Source organism: Nipponia nippon, unplaced genomic scaffold (genome assembly GCF_047370975.1).
Source record: "Nipponia nippon isolate SJK-2023a ecotype South Korea unplaced genomic scaffold, ASM4737097v1 scaffold_6, whole genome shotgun sequence".
Lineage (NCBI taxonomy): Eukaryota > Metazoa > Chordata > Aves > Pelecaniformes > Threskiornithidae > Nipponia > Nipponia nippon.
The window spans coordinates 2,266,271-2,286,196 of NW_028262380.1; the positions used below are offsets into that span (position 1 = coordinate 2,266,271).

Sequence of the window (19,926 nt, forward strand, 5' to 3'; positions counted from 1 at the left end):
ATAAGGCATCTTTAAATGACATACTTGGCTAAAGTGGTATGGAATATCTTGCAGTAAGCATAGGAACTTGGAAAATCCTTCTGGCACTAGCATCTATAATTCCTAGTTTCTGCCTTCATGGATCATTATATAATTCAGTCTATTATACAACGAACATAACATGAAACACATCTTTATTTTTTAATTTTTTTTTTACAGTGTATTACAAACGGCTTTAAAATTATTTTGGAGTATATTCCTGCTATCACATGCTGCGCGCATACTTAATGTGTGTCTATTACGAATGAGTTTATAATTGGATTTCTACATATAGTCCTTCATAATTTCAGATAGTAGCATATTCTGGGGGGATTTCGCTGCTGCTTTGAACTAAAATGTGTCATCTGAGCTTGAAAGCAAAGCAGGGCTAGATCTCGGTGTGCTCTTGGAGACGGTTCGAGGAGCTGTACGGGAAGTGGTAGTGGTTATGTTATATATAGTGCTGCTAAGAGATGATGTTCAGATATAGCCTTGGGGGACGTTTGTACTCCCTGGGCATTTGGCTGAAAAGAGGCAAAATGAGTTGTGGCTGCCTGGCATGAGTTTCCGTAAATGTAAATAAAGACTCAGTTCAAATTTTAGTCTGGGTAATTAACCTGTGGTGTGTCTAGATTCCTCCTTCACATTCAGCTAGGTATAATGTTCCCTTGGATTCTCTGTTGCAAATGATAGAAAATATTATTTATGTACTTTTACTAATGCTGAAACTTCATTTCTAAGTTTGTTGCATTTTTGGAATGAGTACAATGATTCCTGCTATTAATCCTTTGAACTGATTGGAAAGTGTTAGGATGAAAATCATCCTGTTTAAGATTTGCTGTTTGCTACTTTCTTCCCTGTAAAAAAACAAAAATTTAAAGTGTTTTTCTTCTCTTCTAGAACACAGAGATCATTCAAAGTCTGTAAAAGCCACTCATTCGGTCTTCAGATCTGCACGGTTCTACCTTCATCATCCAATGCCCATGTGTGAGAGCTACTTCCTATCTAACAGCGAGCTGTCAGAAGACAGTTCTGGTACTGGACATGCTAGGCCTTCCTCAGGTGCCGTCTTGCAGAATCAGAAAAAAGCACATCGTCGTCAACGTGTTTTCTCTGTTCATCATAAAAAAGCTGGTGAAAATGAATTCTTTCCGCTCACTGCAGAAGCAGATTACAGCAAGAATGAAGATCTAAAGGTTGGCCCATCTTTGGGGAGTGAAACGTCGGGGAAGGAGCTGCTTGAACGTGTCAGAAGAGAAGCAGAACAAAAGGCAGCTAGAAATTATCCTTTGCCATGTAGCCAAACAACTCACCTCAATGACACTGTGGAGAAAGTCCTAGCACCGAGACACAGAACCCACTCCAGCGGTAGCTTAGATGAACTCTGGATTAAGTTTTTGGAGTGCCAGAAGAGACACCAGCACCATGATTTTAGGCGCAATGGTGAGCTGTCCCTTGTTGAACGCCTTGATCGATTGGCCAGGGTCCTTCAGAATCCCATTAAGCATACGCTAATACCAACAAAATTTGAAAAGAATGTTTCTGAAAAAAAAATTAAGGGAAGAGAACAGAAGAAAATAAGACTGCCAGAAAAGAGCATGTCTGAAAGTACCTTAGAGCCTAATGCAACACAAGTTGAAGAAAGACCACGTATTACCCACGATAAAAATAGTCTTGTTGAGCTCAGGAAAAATAGGTCAGGAGAGAAAATTATCTACCACATGAATAAAATTTTGGAGCACCAGCAGTACTTGGAAACTCCTAGTGACACTTCCTCAGAGACAAGGCTTAGTAGAGATCATGGCACCACGATCAGTTCCACCACCTCAGAATCGGATGCGGTGACCCAAACAGAGATGGAAACTGCTACTCAGACTGAGGTGAGCAGTTCCATTTCCACCATTGACACTGCCAGGCTGATCAGGGCTTTTGGGCATGAAAGAGTGCGGGTGTCACCAAGACTTTCCCAGCTTTATTGTACCATCAACCACCAGAAAAGCCGCTCTGAAAAGTGGGACAAGGGAAGTGGCAAAGCAGTGGGTGTAGAATATCCAAAGGTTACTTCTGAGAGACACAGGACAAGGAAAGAGATCCAGGTATGTGGTCAGTTAGACTAGAAGACATTTTTAACTCATCTTTACAGGAACTCTTAAACTGCTGTACAGTAGTCGAGTTTGTTATTCGGAGAATCATTTAAAATTTCCCAGAGAGTGTTGTTTATATGGTAGGCTTCTGTCTTTGATCTACGTAGCTCAAACAAGTCTCTCTGTCTTTCCAGAAACAAGGACGAGATCAAAATATCTTAAAACATCAATTGTGCTTTCTTTCCCTTTGTTCTTATTTGTCTTTTTTTTCTTCCTTTATTTGTCTTGGTAAGCAAGATCCTGCTGTATCTGATTTCTAGTTACCTGCAGGTTCTGTGCTTTAGCAATCCTGAAGATGGTGGTGGTAAGTTGAGGTTGTAGACTTTTGCGTATTGCTACCTGAATATCTCTGGGCAACGATAAATACCATTTCGTAAAAATTGGAATTATTATTTGACTTTTGTTACTGTTTGTCTATTTTAAATGTTGGAATTATTTTGTCGAGTGTTGGTTTTAAGCTTCTTCAATTTGTCTATTTGGCAGTTCAGGCTATTCTATTAAAAGACCAAGGCTTGGCCCTAAGGATTCTAGGTGAAAAGTCTGGAGTGAAGCTGTTTTAAAGTGGAGAAAATCTTTCTGATTACTTCAGTTGAAATCGGCCATTGCCCTTTGGAGGAGAAATGAAAATTAATTTCCTGAAAGGGGGCCTTGGCACGGATTTGGTGATCATAGTAAGAAATTACAGAGTTTTGGTGTTCTGTAATATACATTCATGCTGAAAAGTACGGGAACAAGTGAGAAATATTTCTCTCTTTTTTTTTCGTATTACTAGAAGAAAGTGGTAGTGTCATCATTACTAATAGATTTCATTGAAATGAGTTAGTTGTTTGTTTTTTTTTTATAGAAACAACTCAAGCTCTGTGTGTTGAGTAAGCTAATGAATGCATGTGTGGGGGAGGAACAGCCTTTTTCAAGACTAAGAATGGTTTAAAAATATTTTTAATTAATATTTTTATTTATAATACTTATTTAAAGGTAAAATAAAATTGTCATAAACTTTGCAACATTAGGACTATTAATCAGAACACTGACCATCTAACAATAAAATTAGTATCCAACATTTCTTGCACGGTTGTGATATTTAGGAGATGCTTTTATTCCATTTTCCATTCATAAGACTAATCTTTCGATGTCTATTTGGACCTTAAAACCGACATCTAGTCTTTTGCCTGTTAAAATCACCCATGAGAGGACTGGTTGCAGTGATACGTATGTGAGAATAAAGGCTCACTGTTCCTGGTGCTTGATGTTGCATTGAACCCATATGGCTTTAGAAAGTAGTGTCTTTTATCTGCTGATGTGGTGTTCTTTTTAAAAATACATATAAAGAGACACATGACCCACCTCAAATAAGGCGCGAGGGGAAAATTGATGGCAAAATGGCAAACTTAATTTAAAATCCAAATTATGGTAATTTCTGTGATGCTCGGCTGAACAGAAATCAAGATTTATTATTATTTTTTCAGTTGCAAATATCTGTGTTTCAGAGACGGATATTTATTTATAGCAGGAGCCCACTCCTAGGGAGACTACTGTACAGATCTTTCAGGCGAGTGCTGCATTTTGTAGCTCAGTTTTTTTATGAGAGCCTATTGTCAGCTCTCTTCCAGAAAACTTGGTTACAGCTTTTTTTATTTATAGATACTGAACCCATCCCAGAAGGTTTTTATCTATTCCAGTTTCTGTTATTTCTAAAGTACTCTTCAAGCTGCCATCTGGTAGCAGGTACAAAGCGAAAGGTTGCGCTATTCAGCTGCTGAAGGGCTTTGAAAGCGCTGCACTGAATATTCTAGTCCAAATAGGAATATGCATGTCAATATTTGGTATTGAATGGCTGCTTATATTTATTTCTGCGGGCTGATATGCATGTGCATGCAAATGGGTTATCTCATTTTTTCCCTTACTTTATACTCTCTTCCCTTTTGCTGAGCACATATTCAAATTTGCTTCTGTTCTCTGAAAGAAGACACATATCTACTACATCTGTCTAGTGCACTCTACTAGAGCTGAAACAGCTTTATGAAACTGAAAAACCGTTCTTGCCAGTATGCATGAGAGTAAAAATTGCCTCCTTTTAATGTTGAAATGAAATTATGTTTTGCATTGAAGTGGTGATAGCAGAGGTTCAATAAAAAGGTAATAAAAAAAAGTCTCTGTTCATGTCCATCGTGGCTAGTGTTACGAGTTACTAATAGGATACTAATTGCTATCATCAAGGAAAAAAAAAAATCTGTTTCATAATTAAAAATTCAGCGGAGCTGCAGAGATTGGTCTGTGCCGCACTGTTGGATCTGAAGCCTGGGGAAGCACTGTCAGTTAATTGCCGTTAATAAAGCACTAACCCTCTCCATATTTTATATAACCACAAAGCTTGTGGACTAGATGCAATACACTTTACAGAGTATATTCCTTTTTAAAAGGCTGTAAAGTTATAACACGTCATAAAATTTAAATGAATGTATTGTATCAAAGTTGTGCTGCTTCCATCCCTGCAGCTGGAACTTCTGCTTGTGTGAATGGTGAAGATGTGAAACTAGCGTTTTGCCTAAGCCATGCTCTTACCGCGTGTCTTCTGTTTCTTGTTTTGATTGAGTTTAATTTTCTCCACCTGGAGAACTTTGTGTAAGGAGGATCACAGGGTGAGAGACCTTCCCGTGTTTTGAAAGGGCTTTGCTCTTTCATGCTCGTGGTACAGAACGGGAGTTCCTTGGGAATTTACAAAGCAACATCTTAATCTTTCAAGACAGTTTGTCCCTCCAGCAAACCCAGCAACCTTTGAAGGCTTTTGGCTTGAGAGGGTAGGAATATAGGATTCAGTTTAGATGTTTATTCTGCCTCTTTCCAAAGCAGAAATATTTCACACTTTGCAGTTTCTCATGAAAGTACAGCCAACAAATGATCTTGCTACAGCAAAGGTTTTCTGTAAGTCTGTCTTGACAGGCCACATTGTCCCACGAACTTTGGACAAATGAATTGGAGGATGGTCAGCACTGTACAGGTTGTGATCACAGGCAAGCTCTTGCCTACAGAAATAATGCGCTTTTCTTACTGTAACGGGGTGCAGAAAGTGCATTGGTGCATGAGGATAAAGTCAAGGCTGGCATAGCAATATGAGACACTGATCTGTGTGGCATAGCAATAAGAGACACTGGTGAGCCTGTGACAAACGTCTAAATAACAATAGGACCAAGGTATAACAAGTAAAGAATGATGACTATAACTTTCTTGCTGTTTAAAACCTGCTTTCTGTTCATTTCAGTTAGTATTTCAGGAATTTCTGTTCTCTTGTATGGTTTGTTTTTTTTTCTAGAATGCAATCTCCCTTTCATCGGATTCAGCTTCTGCAAGCAGCAGTTCTTGGGGGCCAAGCTCTGCTCTTAGTAACAAGCGACGGACACGGATGCTAAACAAAGGGATCCAAGCAGGTGAGTTGTTGAATTCCAGACTTGTCTTCTGTGTTTGCTTCTGCTTTTCATCTCTTTGGAAACCATTCTCCAAAGTCTGTTGCGTGTTTTTGGTGATGGGTATGTACAAGCAGCATTCTTCAAATTCACTTCAAATGCTTTTAGGGAAAGATGTTGTGTTCTAATTAAAATGGGCCATTTTGTTTCCTTTCTTGGTCTGCTTTAGTAGCCAGCTTTCTCACTTACTTATAAGTTTATTAACCTAAGCTTCTGATCCGTTTCAGTAGCAAAGGTGGACGAACTGTATTTTTTTTTATATATTGTTTTCTCCACAAGACATCTGTTATTCACAGAATGTATTTTGTAGGCATATGCTATTTCAGAAGGCAACTGCAGTGTTTCGTATGCTTCTTGGTAATATTTTGGGTGTTATATTCTATTTAAAACGTAAGCTGATCCTGGACTGGTGCAGTTCTGCATTTGGGTTTTTCTGGTGGCAATTATCAGTTTCTTCATTGCTTTCATTTACACACCAACTTCCCATCATCAGATTGAGTAATGGCTTTGTTTTATTCATCAGACATATCAATTATTTATTGATTACTGCTTTTTTCTCATGTGCAAGTGGATTGAATCAGAAAAGTATTTTCATGGCTTGTTTTCAAGATTACGTTATGACTTTTTTGAATGTTAGTTGACACCTTCCACTTTATATGTTTCTGGTAAATGTTTGTGGTGGTGTTTCTGTTAAATATTTGTAGTGCTGTGGGCAAACCAATCCTCTGTAGCCAAAACACAGTTTTGGATGGGACGCACTGGGTAAACTAACAGGTCCAGAAAAACCTGCAGTTCCATTGTGCAAAATGTAAAGCTGTATGTTGACCTGCCATTGTGTCTTTTGGCAGTGGATTTGAAGTTGACTCTTCAGAGAGTCACAGTAAAAATTGAGGGTCGCCCCCTGACCTATGCCTGTCACACGTGCTGATGTTGAAGTACTTCCAGCTGCTCTGGAATAAGATGTTACCACTTCATTTTCAACTACAGGAGACCTGGAGATTGTGAACAGTGCAACTAAGAAAAACACACGCGATGTTGGTGTGACTTTTCCTACCCCAAGATCTAGCCAGCCAAATCGACGGCCACAGGAACCCTGGCATTGTGTTGATGGTATTTTTGGAGAGTCAGATGGTATGGTCACAGATCGTCAGGCAGCAGGAAGCAAGGGTAAGCAGAAGGGACAGCCAGGCAGTTTTTTCGTGGAGAAAAGGACGAAAAGGAGCAGGCTGCATTTACCACAAGGTCAGTCCAAAATACGCTTTCTCTGTAGACCAGAAAAGCTGTACGTCTGAACAGCAACCAGCAAAATACGTGAGGAGGATTAGCTAGGACACAGAGTAGCCTGCCACTAGTACAGTCAGTTCTTAGTCTGTTTTTAATCAAGGGATTTTAAACAAAACCACTATGTCAAGTGAGCTCTCTAGTGCTCTGTTATGATGGCATTTTCAATCAAGCTGTTAGATGCAACCTCGCCAGTAAATAGGAAGCAATGAATAAGGCGAGGAAAGATGAATGAGGTGGGAATCACGTAGATACTTGATTTTCAAGATATAAAAGGTTCTGTTAAGCTCTGAGTACCTGATCACTGTAAGTTGTACTTACTGTTTCAGGTAGTGAGGCTTGAAAGAACAAGTATTTTTTCAGGAGTACTTGAGGGAAGATTGTGGTACCAGAAGAACTAGATGTCTCCCTCTTTTAGCTAGAGTTGCATTTTTGGGCTGATGGTGTAGCCTCCTGACTTTTTTTTTTTTTTTTTTTTTTTTTTCCCCCTCCCAAATTTCCTGTCAGTCTTCACAATGTCATGATTAAATGTTTAAAAATGTTTTCCTGAGTCATCGTTGTTGTAGGGACAAATCATTCTCTCTCATACCGGTTTAATTTAGGAAATTTTGAATATCTGCTCAGAATATTAGCTGATGTATTCAAATCCCATTATGTATGTAAACTGTGAGTAATCTAATTCTTGTATACATATTTAACATTTGCAAGATGTAAAGCATTTGATCTTCAAAAATATCTATAAAAAGCCACAGGGCTTAGGACAGCACAGAGGCACCTTAAAAATGTGTAATTGCTGATAAATAACTATTCTTTCTATAGAGAGAGAGAAACTTGCAAACTAAGCCATTTTGTGCCTTTTCAGAAGTGTTGTTTGATAAAGACTTGCTGGTTTTCTGACACTTGGCAAAGGAATTCTTTTGAAACTGCCAAAGGTGTCTGCTACAGAGTCCCACCGTTATTAAACTGAAGTATTTATTGCAGTGTTAGGCCACTGATTGTATTTAGCAAAGACCTTGGGCATGAAGGGCCATAGGTGGGGATGGAAAATAGGCACATATATTGTGTACAAACCTTTTTTCTCTTCTGTGATCTTTTTAACAGGAATTTCATGGTTCGTCCAAGCAGAAGACTTGAAATCTGAGTCTAGGAAAGAAAACCATTCCCATTCCTTTTCTGGTCCTGGTCCCGCTTGGTTTGAACCATTGACCAGCACAAAGCCTTGGAGAGAGCCTCTCCGAGAGAAGAACTGGCAAGAGCAGCAGCACAGCAACGCGATTCAGCCAGCAGTTCCAGAAAGAGATGCTGAGAACAGGTCCTTGCGACCGTTCGTGAAGCTTACGCTACAGGTAAAGGCACACTGTGCTGTAAGGCTGCTGGGGTCTCAGTAGGATTTCAGGAGCAATGCTGAATCTTCTGGAAACACATTCATTTTATTCCTTTTGTTTGTTTTGTTTTGTTATTTCACCTTTATAATCAGTGGAAGTCAACATGTTACAGACTGCTCCTGCTCAAAAAAAAAAAACCCAAAAAAACCCCAACAAAATAGAACAAGAAAACCAATGAATTTGTCAGTCCTGTTTGGTTATGGTAATCTTTCCACAATATGCTGGTATATTTGAATTGACCTAATATTTTAAGGCTTAAATCATTTGGCTTCAGGAACTAGAGGGAATGTAGCTGAGGTAGTGTCAAGTCATACTTGCTTCCATGCAGAAATAATACTGTGTGTACATAGTATGTGATTAAAGTGGGCTTTAATTCATACAGTGCAAACAGTGTATGTGTGTGTGTACATACACGCACGTGCATATACGGTGTACGCTTCAGATAAGGTGCGATCACTCTAAATATCTGTGGAAAAACACAGATGTAGTGTACAGAAATATTTTTGAAAGAGGTTGTCCACAGCAAGTGAAACGTGAATTAGGAAGTGCTAATTAAGGTGCACTTCTGAAGTTTCTTTAAGCTCAGTTCCATCTGCTTGTGTGTCAGAGACTGCCCTGCGATGGACACTGGAGTGTGGCAGAGATATCAGGAGATCGCTTTCAAAATTCCGCTTCTGATCCAAAATAAATCACTCATGTTGATGTGCCGAGTGTTTGTAACAAGGGAGATCGTAATAAGTTACAGAATCTTCTATCCTATGGGCTCAACTTTGTTAACTTTTTGCTATGCTTTTTTGAGAAGAGATTTGTGTCCCTTTTGCTAATTATTTTAGCGTTTTTTTTTTCTTTCTGGCCAGTTAATTTTCTGGTTGTTGACAAATTGTTAAACAAGGTCTCTGAGGACCTACCCAGCATTAAGGATACAAGATTTTGTATGTTATACCAAATACTACTTTGATGGGATTTTTTCCCATGCTTTGGTAATGGTGTTAGATATTTTGATTATTCCCTTCCAGCTGCAGGGAGACAGTCTGGCCACTTTAGACTTCATTTTGTGTCATCCCATCTTAGGAGGCTCTGGCAGTGCATCGCCCTGATTTCATCTCCCGCTCTGGAGAGCGTGTGAAGCATCTGAAGCTTGTAATGGAGGAAAGGCGGATGCAGAACGTACTGCAGTCTGAACGAGAAGAGCTATTTAATCCTCCGGAGAAAAGAAAGGGCTACAGGAATGCAAGTCACATGCTGTCCAACAGAGGTACCTTTATGGTTCTGCTCCTTACATTCTATAGGAATTAACGAATTTCCACATTACGCTTAAGGGTGTGTGTATTTTTAATAAAAGCATTACAATTATTTAACATTATCGTCTGTAAGAATCCATAACTTATAAAGGAGTCAGATTGTTGCAGTCGTGTTCTTTGTGAGAAGCAGACTTGTTCACTGCTCTCTTATCTCAAAATTTTCCATTTAGGTTTTCCGATTAGAGAAAAGAGAAGAACAATTCCAAAGAGTGAAATGGTTCAAAGATCTAAACGGTAAGGTTAAGAAAATATTTTGTTTCAGGTAGATAGGTGACCTGAGTAAATGGGTAGGAAAGATGGATGAATCGTATCTGCAATCAAAGAATTGGGTGTTGGGGATAACTCAGCTTTTTCAGTGCAAGATGTAGGCACCTTATCGGAGGGACAAAGCACCTATTTAGAAAACCCAAGAAAGATCATTTTGGAAAAACTATTTCTGTAACTAAAGCTGAGCGTTCTGCTGCAGTATCTGCCATCCAAGCACTGCAGCAACTGTGCAAGTACTGGATCCCGAAAGGAGACGAAACGTAGGGTGTGGGCCACTGGAGCATCTGTGTAGTTTTAAACATTACCACACTAAGTAACTGGTGCAGGAAGTGAGGTATCATTGCACCACATGAAAGTAGCTTTACGTAAGAAATAACTACCCTCAAAGGAATACGGAGGCTTTTACCCTTGGAAAAAAACACCTTATAATAGGTTTTGCCTTATTTTTGACTCAAGTAATTCATATATGGAGTGCACAGCGCACTAACAACGTATTAAACATTTGGAATACCTATGCTACAGAGAGAGCACGTGAAGGTATAATAAAAAAAATGGAGTTTATTGCAGCTAGATTCTGAAACGTTGTGGGGTTGAGAGGAGGTGGTTTGGAAGAGTACCTGTTGAGAAGCAGCATAAATACTTCAAAGTAAATTAGAGACTCATGAAGTCATCTCTGATAACTTGTAAAGTTACATAAAAATACAATGATACTGTAAGTTATTTGGAGTCAAAACAAAACAAAGGTCAAGAAGAGTGTACCTTGAGGCAAGGGATACTTCAAGTATTTGGTATTTCAGCATATATGCAAGTGCTTTATTGCGTTGAACTCTTGGAATGTACATGCTGCATGCAGGGAGGGGTTTGTGCTATGTGAAGGGACAATGCTGTGTGCCAGGACTGTCTCACAGCACCATCGTTGGTGAATGGAGTCAAATCCAGTTGGCGGCCGGTCATGAGTGGTGTTCCCTAGGGCTCAGTGTTGGGGCCGGTCCTGTTCAATATCTTTATTGATGATCTGGATGAGGGGATTGAGGGCACCCTCAGTAACTCTGCAGATGACACCAAGTTGGGTGGAAGTGTCGATCTGCTGGAGGCTCTGCAGAGGGACCTGGCCAGGCTGGATCAATGGGCCCAGGCCACTGGGTGAGGGTCAACAAGGCTCAGGGCCGGGTCCTGCACTTGGGTCACAACAACCCCAGGCAACGCTACAGGCGTGGGGAGGAGTGGCTGGAGAGCTGTCTGGTGGAAAAGGACCTGGGGGTGTTGGTCGACAGCTGCCTGAACGTGAGCCAGCACTGTGCCCAGGTGGCCAAGAGGGCCAATGGCATCCTGGCTTGTATCAGGAATGGTGTGGCTAGCAGGAGCAGGGAGGTGATGGTGCCCCTGTGCTGGGCACTGGTGAGGCTGCCCCTCGAATGCTGTGCTCAGCACTGGGCCCCTCACCCCAAGGCGGCCATGGAGGGGCTGGAGCGTGGCCAGAGCAGGGCAGCGAGGCTGGGGCAGGGGCTGGAGCCCAAGGCTGGGGAGGAGCGGCTGGGGGAGCTGGGGGGGCTCAGCCTGGAGAAGAGGAGGCTGAGGGGAGCCCTCATCGCTCTCTGCAACTGCCTGAAAGGAGGCTGGAGCCGGGGGGGGGCGGTCTCTGCTCCCCAGGAACAAGCGATGGGACGAGAGGGAACGGCCTCAAGCTGCGCCAGGGCAGGTTTGGGTTGGGTATTAGGAAAAACTTCTTCCCCGAAAGGGCTGTCAGGCATTGGAACAGGCTGCCCAGGGCAGGGGCTGAGTCCCCACCCCTGGAGGCATTTAAAAGCCGGGTAGACGTGGTGCTTAGGGACATGGTTTAGTGGTGGCCTTGGCAGTGCTGGGTGAACGGTTGGACTTGATGATCTTGGGGGTCTTTTCCAGCCTTAACGATTCTATGGTTCTATGATCATCAGTAGTAGTGATGGGATGGAGCACACCTCAACAGGTTTGCAGGTGACACTGAACTGGGAGGGCCAGCCACTATGCTGAGAGTGGGTCTGTAGTTTCTAGAGATCTCTGCAGGCTGGAGGAAAGGGCCAAGAGGAATCTCATCAAGTTCAACAGCGATAAATACCAAGTCTCTCCTTGGGACAGACACCCTTCTTGGCAGTGTCCGAGGACAGCCAGCCTGTGGAGTGGCCCTTCTGCAGAGGGTCTTGGGAGCCTGGCAGCTGGTGGACAGCAAACTGAACATGAGTTGGCAGTATGCCCTTGCAGCGATGAAGGCCAGCTACACACTGCATTTCATGCAGGTGGAGGGAAGGGGATATTCCCTCTGCTTGGCACTCATGGGCCCACGGCTAGATCCTCTCTCCTGTTCTGGGCTGCCAGGACAAGAGGGAGGTCAACGAAGTGGCCTGAGTCTGGCGGAGGCCACCGAGACAGTCGGGGCTGGAGCACGCGGTGCGTGAGGAGAAGCTGGGGAGGCTGGGTTTGTTTGGCCTGGGGAGGAGGAGGCTGAAGGTGCGGAGCTGGCAGTGGTGCTTCCCTGCCAGAAGAGGGGTGTAGAGAAGGCAGAGGAAGCCTCTTCTTGGAGGTGCGCGGTGACGGGACAAGCAGCGGTGGTGATGCGTTACGGTAAGGAGAAATTCTAGCTGGAGACATGGAAATGAGTTTTTCACAAGGAGGGTGGTGAAGTGCTGGGCCAGGGCCCACAGCGGTGGTCGGATCTGCGTCCTTGGCAATAGTCACACGTTGAGGGGATGATGTAGCCGTGAAGTTAGCCCTGCTTCGAGCAGGAGGGTGGAGTAGGTGACCTCCGGAGGTCCCTTCCAACCTACGATACACTGCGATTCTACAAAATATCTACTGGAATACACAATATATAAAATAAACCCCTTGATATATATGGTGGGAGAGTCCCAAAAGAATTTTTTATTTCAATAGCCTTTGGCTTTTAAAAGTATTTTTAGGGCATTAATAGAGAGGGCAGAAGTGGTAAATATGGTAAATATGGCAGTTCCCCGAGGAATGCATCTCCACATGTTTTAGCTGAAGTAGAAGGGTTTGGGTTCGGGTCACTTGGACTGTATCTGAACTCGTATATACGTTTTCAGAAACTGATTTCGTAATAACCGAAGTCAGCAGGGCTTCTCTGGAGACTGATTCAGGCAGTCACACCTGGTGACTTTTTTTGTTCTTGCTGCTGTCATACTCCAGCTCTCAGATGGAGCTGAGAAGTAATTTATTCTGTACCATTCTTTTGAAATCCACACCTGTAATGACTGCAAAAGCTTATTTTTTTTCTCTGTGAGGGTATAAATGGAATTTCTCATGGCACATTAGCTAGACGTAATGAAAACAATTTTCAATGAATTGACCTACAATTCTGCATTGCCCACTTCTTGCTCTAAACTTCTTTATGGCAGGATGATTTGCGAGGGGTAAATCTTGATCTTTCTTCAAGGGGAGCCCTCGAATGGCGAAAACCTTTAGAGAATGGTGAGATGGTAGTAAAGTCAAACCCCAAATCTCGGAGGCATCCCTACCTCCATCCAGGAACACATGCATAGCCCTAGCACCCTTTGCTGCCTTCCAGCAAAGCATAGGAGGAGTAAAGTAAACATGAAAATGTGATTTATTTCCTCTTTTCTGTAGTGGTTATGTGGGTAGTGACATTTTTAGAAAAGAAGACCTCCTAAGAGCAGCTGCAGACAGAGTAGGAAAATAGGGATACGCAGGAAGGTAGGTCACTGGAAGGAGTGCCGTTGCTTTCCCCCCCCCCCCCCCCCTTCTTTTTTTTGGTGTTGGATGTGTATTTGCTTGCTCATGAATTCCCAAGTTCTTGCTTTCTTGATTCTGCCCGCTTAGTTAGGTGTTATCGTACAGTTTCCTATTACTTTGTTTTCCAGCTAACTTCTCGTCCTTCTCTCCTTTGAAACATGCAAGTGACACCTAACTTGTACTGACTAAATAGCAAATGGGTGCAAACGGATGCACGTTTGCCTCCCTCATTTCTCTTGCCGGTCTGAAGCATGACTTATTTTCCTGCTGGAATTAGTACCAAGATAACTGTCAAAGATGCCCCTCCTGGCTGGTGGGCTGCATTGATTTGCACTGTTCAAAATGGAGCGTGTTGAAGTTCTTTCAGATAATACGAGTTGAAGGCATAGATGTGTTTAAAAATATTGGAAGTGCCAACAGTAATTATGCAAAGATATTATACTGACGTAAGAATGAAAGTCTCTAAAAGAGTATAATGCACTACTGTATCTGTAACAAGTCTTTTTGTTTTCTATACGCTGATTATCAAATCAGCATGTTAAGAAAGGAGTTCTGGGAGGATCCGTCTTGCTTTAAATATTACAGGAATGAAATTTTTGAACATCGTTCGTTTCCACCTCCCGTAAACCACAACGTTTTTGGAGCTGCCTATTTCTTGGCAACCACTGTCATGAAATTAGTAAAGCTTTATGATCGTACAGGAAGATTTGGGGAAGGCAGCATGAGCAATACACTGCCATCCTAGCTCTCGGGTCCCTCCTTTAGATGGTAGCACGTAAACCAAACCAGAATAGCGCGCTGGCTCTGTGCTGAGCACCAGCCACCTTCTGTTGAGTTCAAAGCATCCCTTGCTGTTTGGCTCTGGTATGGGAGAAGTGCAGCACTGGGGAAGACAAAGACCTAAACAGGGCAACAATCTTGAATGTTGCAAATATTGAAATATTGAAAAGATGCCTAAATAGCTTAACTCAGGTTATTCTTGTGATAAAAATACTGCTATTGGTAGATAAAGATGTTACTCAGAATCAGCGTATCCTCAAAGCAACGCGGCTATTCTGTACTGAAGATATTGAAGCTCTACCTTTTGCAGCTGGGTAATATATCAGCTGTATGGTCATTTTAATGTTATAAATGTTGCTTTTAGGAGGGTGCTGCTTGTAAGAGAAAGGCATTATGGGATGTGGGAATTTCCGGTATCACAACTGCTATGTATTCCACATTTTCCCTGTGTGACACCAGTAAACCCCCAGATAAATTTTTCTATGATGTGGTTGGCCAGTAGCCTTTAACAGATTGTGAAGATAAAATAGAGGATGTTTTTTTTATATCAATAAGTTCCTTCCTTCCAAGTCACTATTTTTGACTTTTTGTATTTACACTTAAGGATCTATGAGCAGCTGCCAGAGGTGCAGAAGAAGCGAGAGGAAGAGAAGAGAAAAATGGAATACAACTCGTACCGCCTGAAAGCACAGCTTTACAAAACGGTAGGTGTTCTGGTCGAGTACTTATACTGGAACATTTTAGATTTTTTTTTTTTTTTTCTTGAGGTCACAAGCATTATAGTAATATTTACTAAATGTTAATTCTGTGGTATTATTTTGCAACTTCTAGGTGGTTAGGATACATTAGCATTTAATCAGGGTCAAAGCAGTCAAGCTTAGCAAAACGTGGGACAAAAAATCCCCTTACCTAACCTGAAATCCTTCCAGTACCTGCACATGGTGTATGGGAAAAAAGACAAGGAAGCATGGTCCTGATCAAAGCATACAAAAAAGGTCTTGCGCAGTCTTGAGGGCCGAACAGAGCGATCGTGGAGCATATTTGAAGAAGGACCATGCTTCCTTGAACTGAAGGCTGCTGGTTTTGCTCTTGTGTAGCCTTGCTGTGGATGGATTTAGCTTACACAATTCCCAGCTAACTTCGCAACCATGGTTAGCAAAGCCTGGAGTCGTCATTCTTAATTTTGCTCCAACGGAGAACTGGCAGTCCCGGTGGTAATTTGTTAACTTTGAGGGCTGTGGATTTCACCGTTATGTGTTTGTTCAGCTAATAGTGTCGTCTTACTGCACTGGCACCGATCAGCCAAAGATCTCCTCTGTCTGGCAAGCTGTAGAATAAACCGGTATCCCTAAGCATGGGCGTGACTAATTTTGAACCACAAACACTTATCCAGCAGTTCAAGAACAGCTTCTGTGCTGGGGCCTCGCCACACAACTGGCAGCAGAGCAAAGGTGGGGTGAGGACTCCAGGGTTTTGGTGAGCAGGAGAAGAAAACAGTGGGGCCCGTTTTGCTGGGTTACTCTAGGACTCTGCTGAATCCTGCCTCATTCTGCCATGAAGCAGTGAGATCCCTGCAGGGATGCCTGCTCCTGTCCCAGCTAACAACCGCTGCTAATGCTCTTCCTCGCTGGCTGTCCAAGTTGTGTAACGTGTGCTTTGTGTCTGTCTGTTAAACACTGGTTTAATTAATGACAAAAAGGTGGAAGACACCTGTGCTAGAGACTCACCTGGGTTACGCACGACAAGTAACAAGGAGGAGAGTCTTCTGTCCCTATGGCCTCCCCTGTGCACACATCTAAGTATTTCTGTGTACCAAGCAGTATCAGTTTATAAACAATGATGTGATAAATGTCCTGATAAAACAAAGGAGGTCCATTTGTCCCCTCGGAGAAATACATCTCCAAAACTGACCAGTGTGTCACTTTTTAAGCTCTTCTAGGCAGCTGTATGCTTAAGCTTTCTCTTAAGACTTAATAAGAACTAAAAGATGAGGAACAACAGTTTGCAATACAAACACTGAGGTTCTAACCTGACTTACCTTCTCTCTTTTTAATAACTCATTTACCATAAAACATAGCCTTCTGGAGAACTCTGGCAGCAGGCAATAAACTGCATTATAAGCCTCTGTGGCTTAAGGACATGCATTAAAAATGAAAATTGATTTTTTTTTTTTTCCTCTGGGTCTTAAGCTTGCACTTCAGTTTTAGCATTGCAACTCTTTCCTGGCTGTGTTGTCCTACCAGAGCTGGAATAATAGGGTTAGTTATTTGTTGGGAACAGCAGTAATTGGATTTTAAGTCAGGGCTTGTAATGCAGTGTATTATCCAGAATACCTTTCTAATCTGATTGTGGGTACTTACCACTAGAATTACTGGAATTTGATGCTGTGCTTTTGCAGGGTGTATTCAGAACACGTTTTTGTCGCTAGCCTGAGAATCTCAGACACCGGTACAGTAAGGTGATAAGAGTTAATGAAAGCTGGCAGTTGTTGACTTGAAGTAGCGTAGTCAGCGAGAAGCAGAGAGGGAATTGGATCAGAGGTTTTGTATACAAGGGTGGTTTTGATTGGAAGAGGGATGATGATTCATCGCAGTAAATATTGTAATCTTTTTGTCTTCCTTGATGATGCAGAATAGCTGTAGTGAGTAGCTGTAAATACAGTGAATGGTTTGTTTAGAATTTGGTAAATGTGTTGCTGAGAGCATCAGTTTCTAAGCGGATCTGATTGTGCATGAAAAAAAGAACCACAGATTCTGTGGAATGACTCCAAAGATGACACAGGCTATTAGGAGAAGAAAACGGCTGGTACAAAAGCTAGACTAAAAACATATGTAATCTAGGGTTGTACCATTTAAATGATCTGTAGCACTGTACCCAAACTGCGGTCTGAGTGTCTCTCATAGCGACAAGTTTGTGAACTGCTGATGTAGAACAGTAGATCTGTACTCTGGAATAGATCTGACTCTTATTTTAATTGCAGTCACCTAGAGGAGTCCTGTTGTGCCTTATACGAGCCTAGTAGGGGACAGTTCCTTCCAAGATTGTTCGGCATCTATCTGGGCAAAGCTTGGGAAAGGAGAGGGAGGCAGAGGGTCAAGTGCCCCGCTCAAGTTTGCATGTGGGTCAGCGGTAGAGCCAGGCATAGTACTCGTATCTCTGACTCCCAGGTCAGTGCTTAGTGGCATGCCCTGTTCCTAATGAAACTTCTTTGTCCTTCTCTCTTTGGATTTTGACAGGCCACCACTGGTCATCTTGATGGAGGAAGGATGTACTCATGCCCCAGCTACTCCAGTTCAGAGTGCAGCTCAGCAGGTTAAGCTGCTGGTGAAACTGTCTGTGCTGAGGCACCCTGTTTTGGAGTGTCTGAGGCTTACACTCCTATTTTCTTGGCTGAATTTCTGCTTCTATTCCTGTCACTGATACCAAAGGAGTAGACGTGTAAAAGTAAAACTAGGCGTACACCTCACTAATAGCAGTAAGGCTGGCTCCGAGGATGGGGTTAGCTAGCAGTACGGTGTGCAGGCCGTTTCTGTAGGACATTGAGGGCTCACGGGTTAGGGATGATTCATGTTTGGGAAAGGAAGCAATGAATTAAACATGCACACACGCTCATACCTCTATGTACATCATCATGGACAATGTTTTGCTGAAGTATCACTTAAAAGTGAAATCCTCACACAAGAATTTAGAGGTGTGTTAGGTATAACAGCATATTGATATAATTTATGGGTCAGTACTTCAGAAAAAAAATGAACACCAGCTTCTTAGAAACGTATCCCGAGGAGAAACCAACCAACCAGCTAAAATTGTATGTTTCCAGCGTGAGCAACAACCGCTACTAGGTGGGACACACTGCTCTCTGGAGGCAGCGTGTGACTCTTCGTTAGCTGTAGGGAACCAAGGATAATGATCTTAAATTAGTGTCCAGGTTGAGGGATGAGATGAAACTGAGTTTATTTGCCTCCAAATAGGGCCCCAAATTAGTGTGTGTGTATATATGTATATATACATATATATATGAACAAAATTCTCTTACCTTCTGTAAAGTACGAGTGAAAATACTCAGAGGACGCCTGAGAAGTAAGGGCTGTCAGTGCTTGTTGTAAGGCATTTGTGTGCTACCGTGGCAATGTGAGGCAGTGTGGTGGGAAGCGAAGAGAGGATGAAAGAACAGTTTTGTTGAGTGAGGATGGGATCCTGGGGAGGAAACGGTATGGGCTAGAAGGCGACTGAGGGTTGCACAAGCATTCTTAATTTTTCAAATCATTAAATACTTAACTTTATTAAGATAGCAAAGATATTTTTATCACAGGATGCACATGGGTCTGGGCTGATGTTCTGTCCCAGTATCCCGTTGCTTTTGTACTTTTAATTTCAAATAGAGCATAAAATTGTACTAGTCGGATAAGAGAATGGTGCATGCCCTTTAATTTTGAAAACTGCATAGTCAAGACAGATTTCTGATCTGATGGCAGCATAAATCAGAACTCTTTCAACCCCAGTGAAGTGAAAATTATTTTTATGAGTTTATCAGATACAAATTCGTTCCGTTACTGAGGCTTTTCTATGAGATGTAGTGAATTTGCCATTTTTGTAAATAGGCAGCATGGGAGAAACCTCCGTAACGGGGATAGCAAAGTTATTAATGGATGTACTTCCCTCTACCCCTTAAAAAAGAAAAAGGATGTTAGCATTCAGGAACACTAAACACTTGTATTTTATTTATGTATGGGACATGTCCTTTAGAGCCTATGCAGGATAGGGGCCACAAGGTGTCACTACCCCAAAGGAAAACCCACATGCTTCTAGAGGTGTAAAACTGAATTGCACTTTACTTGCTGCTTTACATTATTATTTTTTTTTTTAATGTCTGTTTTTCATGCCCTTGGCTACATTTTCCTTCCTGTCAGCAACATGGTAGGGCTTTTTGTTTTGTAGCCACTTCCTCCCGAGTGGAGCAAAGAGGGGCGATAGCATCTCATTGCTCGCTGGGTTTGCTTGTTAGATTGCAAAAGGGCCTGTGAGCTCTCAGGACTGTTCAGAGGTTTTGTGGTGTAAGGTGTTTTGAGCCCGTCTGTGGCTTTGTGAGGTATTTGAGAGACGTTTCACGCTGAGATTCATATCAGCAGCTTTGCTTCTTTTTATCTGTATGTATGTAAGCAGAGTATATTCTGTATTGGTAGATACACTAGATATAGTTTATGTATATACTATATACATGTATACTGCATGCTCTGTGTGTGTGTATAAAAGCTGAGAGCTGCATGTTGCATTCATCAGTGTGATGCGAAAGGTCTCATCAGGTAATGGCTGTATCATTCCCACTGCTGTTAGTAATATATGAGTTACCCAAATCTCTTACTTTATTGTACACTTCTATAAAGCCACATGCTTCAGAACGTTGGGGATCTGCTGGCTGAGCTAGCAGAATCATAAAAACATAGAATTGTTAAGGTTGGAAAAGACCCCCAAGATCATCAAGTCCAACCGTTAATCTAGCTCTGCCAAGTCCATCTATACCATGTCCTCGAGCACCACATCTATC

The 19,926-nt window shown here is 42.1% G+C and overlaps 1 protein-coding gene across 7 annotated transcripts in view; it reads left to right on the forward strand.

Annotated features, from left to right (window-relative positions):
* The window catches only part of ALMS1 (ALMS1 centrosome and basal body associated protein), a 78,531-nt gene that overhangs the window by 56,251 nt on the left and 2,354 nt on the right, over positions 1–19,926 (forward strand). For 2 of the 7 annotated variants that reach the window (XM_087737269.1, XM_087737270.1), the window contains exons 12-19: positions 919–2,114; positions 5,473–5,587; positions 6,611–6,865; positions 8,006–8,250; positions 9,361–9,544; positions 9,761–9,824; positions 14,986–15,085; positions 17,618–17,693. In XM_087737269.1, the coding sequence (XP_087593395.1) occupies positions 919–2,114; positions 5,473–5,587; positions 6,611–6,865; positions 8,006–8,250; positions 9,361–9,544; positions 9,761–9,824; positions 14,986–15,085; positions 17,618–17,693 (2,235 nt within the window). The remainder of the gene's footprint in view (positions 1–918; positions 2,115–5,472; positions 5,588–6,610; positions 6,866–8,005; positions 8,251–9,360; positions 9,545–9,760; positions 9,825–14,985; positions 15,086–17,617; positions 17,694–19,926) is intronic. The other 5 variants (XM_087737272.1, XM_087737274.1, XM_087737273.1 and 2 more) reach the window with 4 other exon arrangements.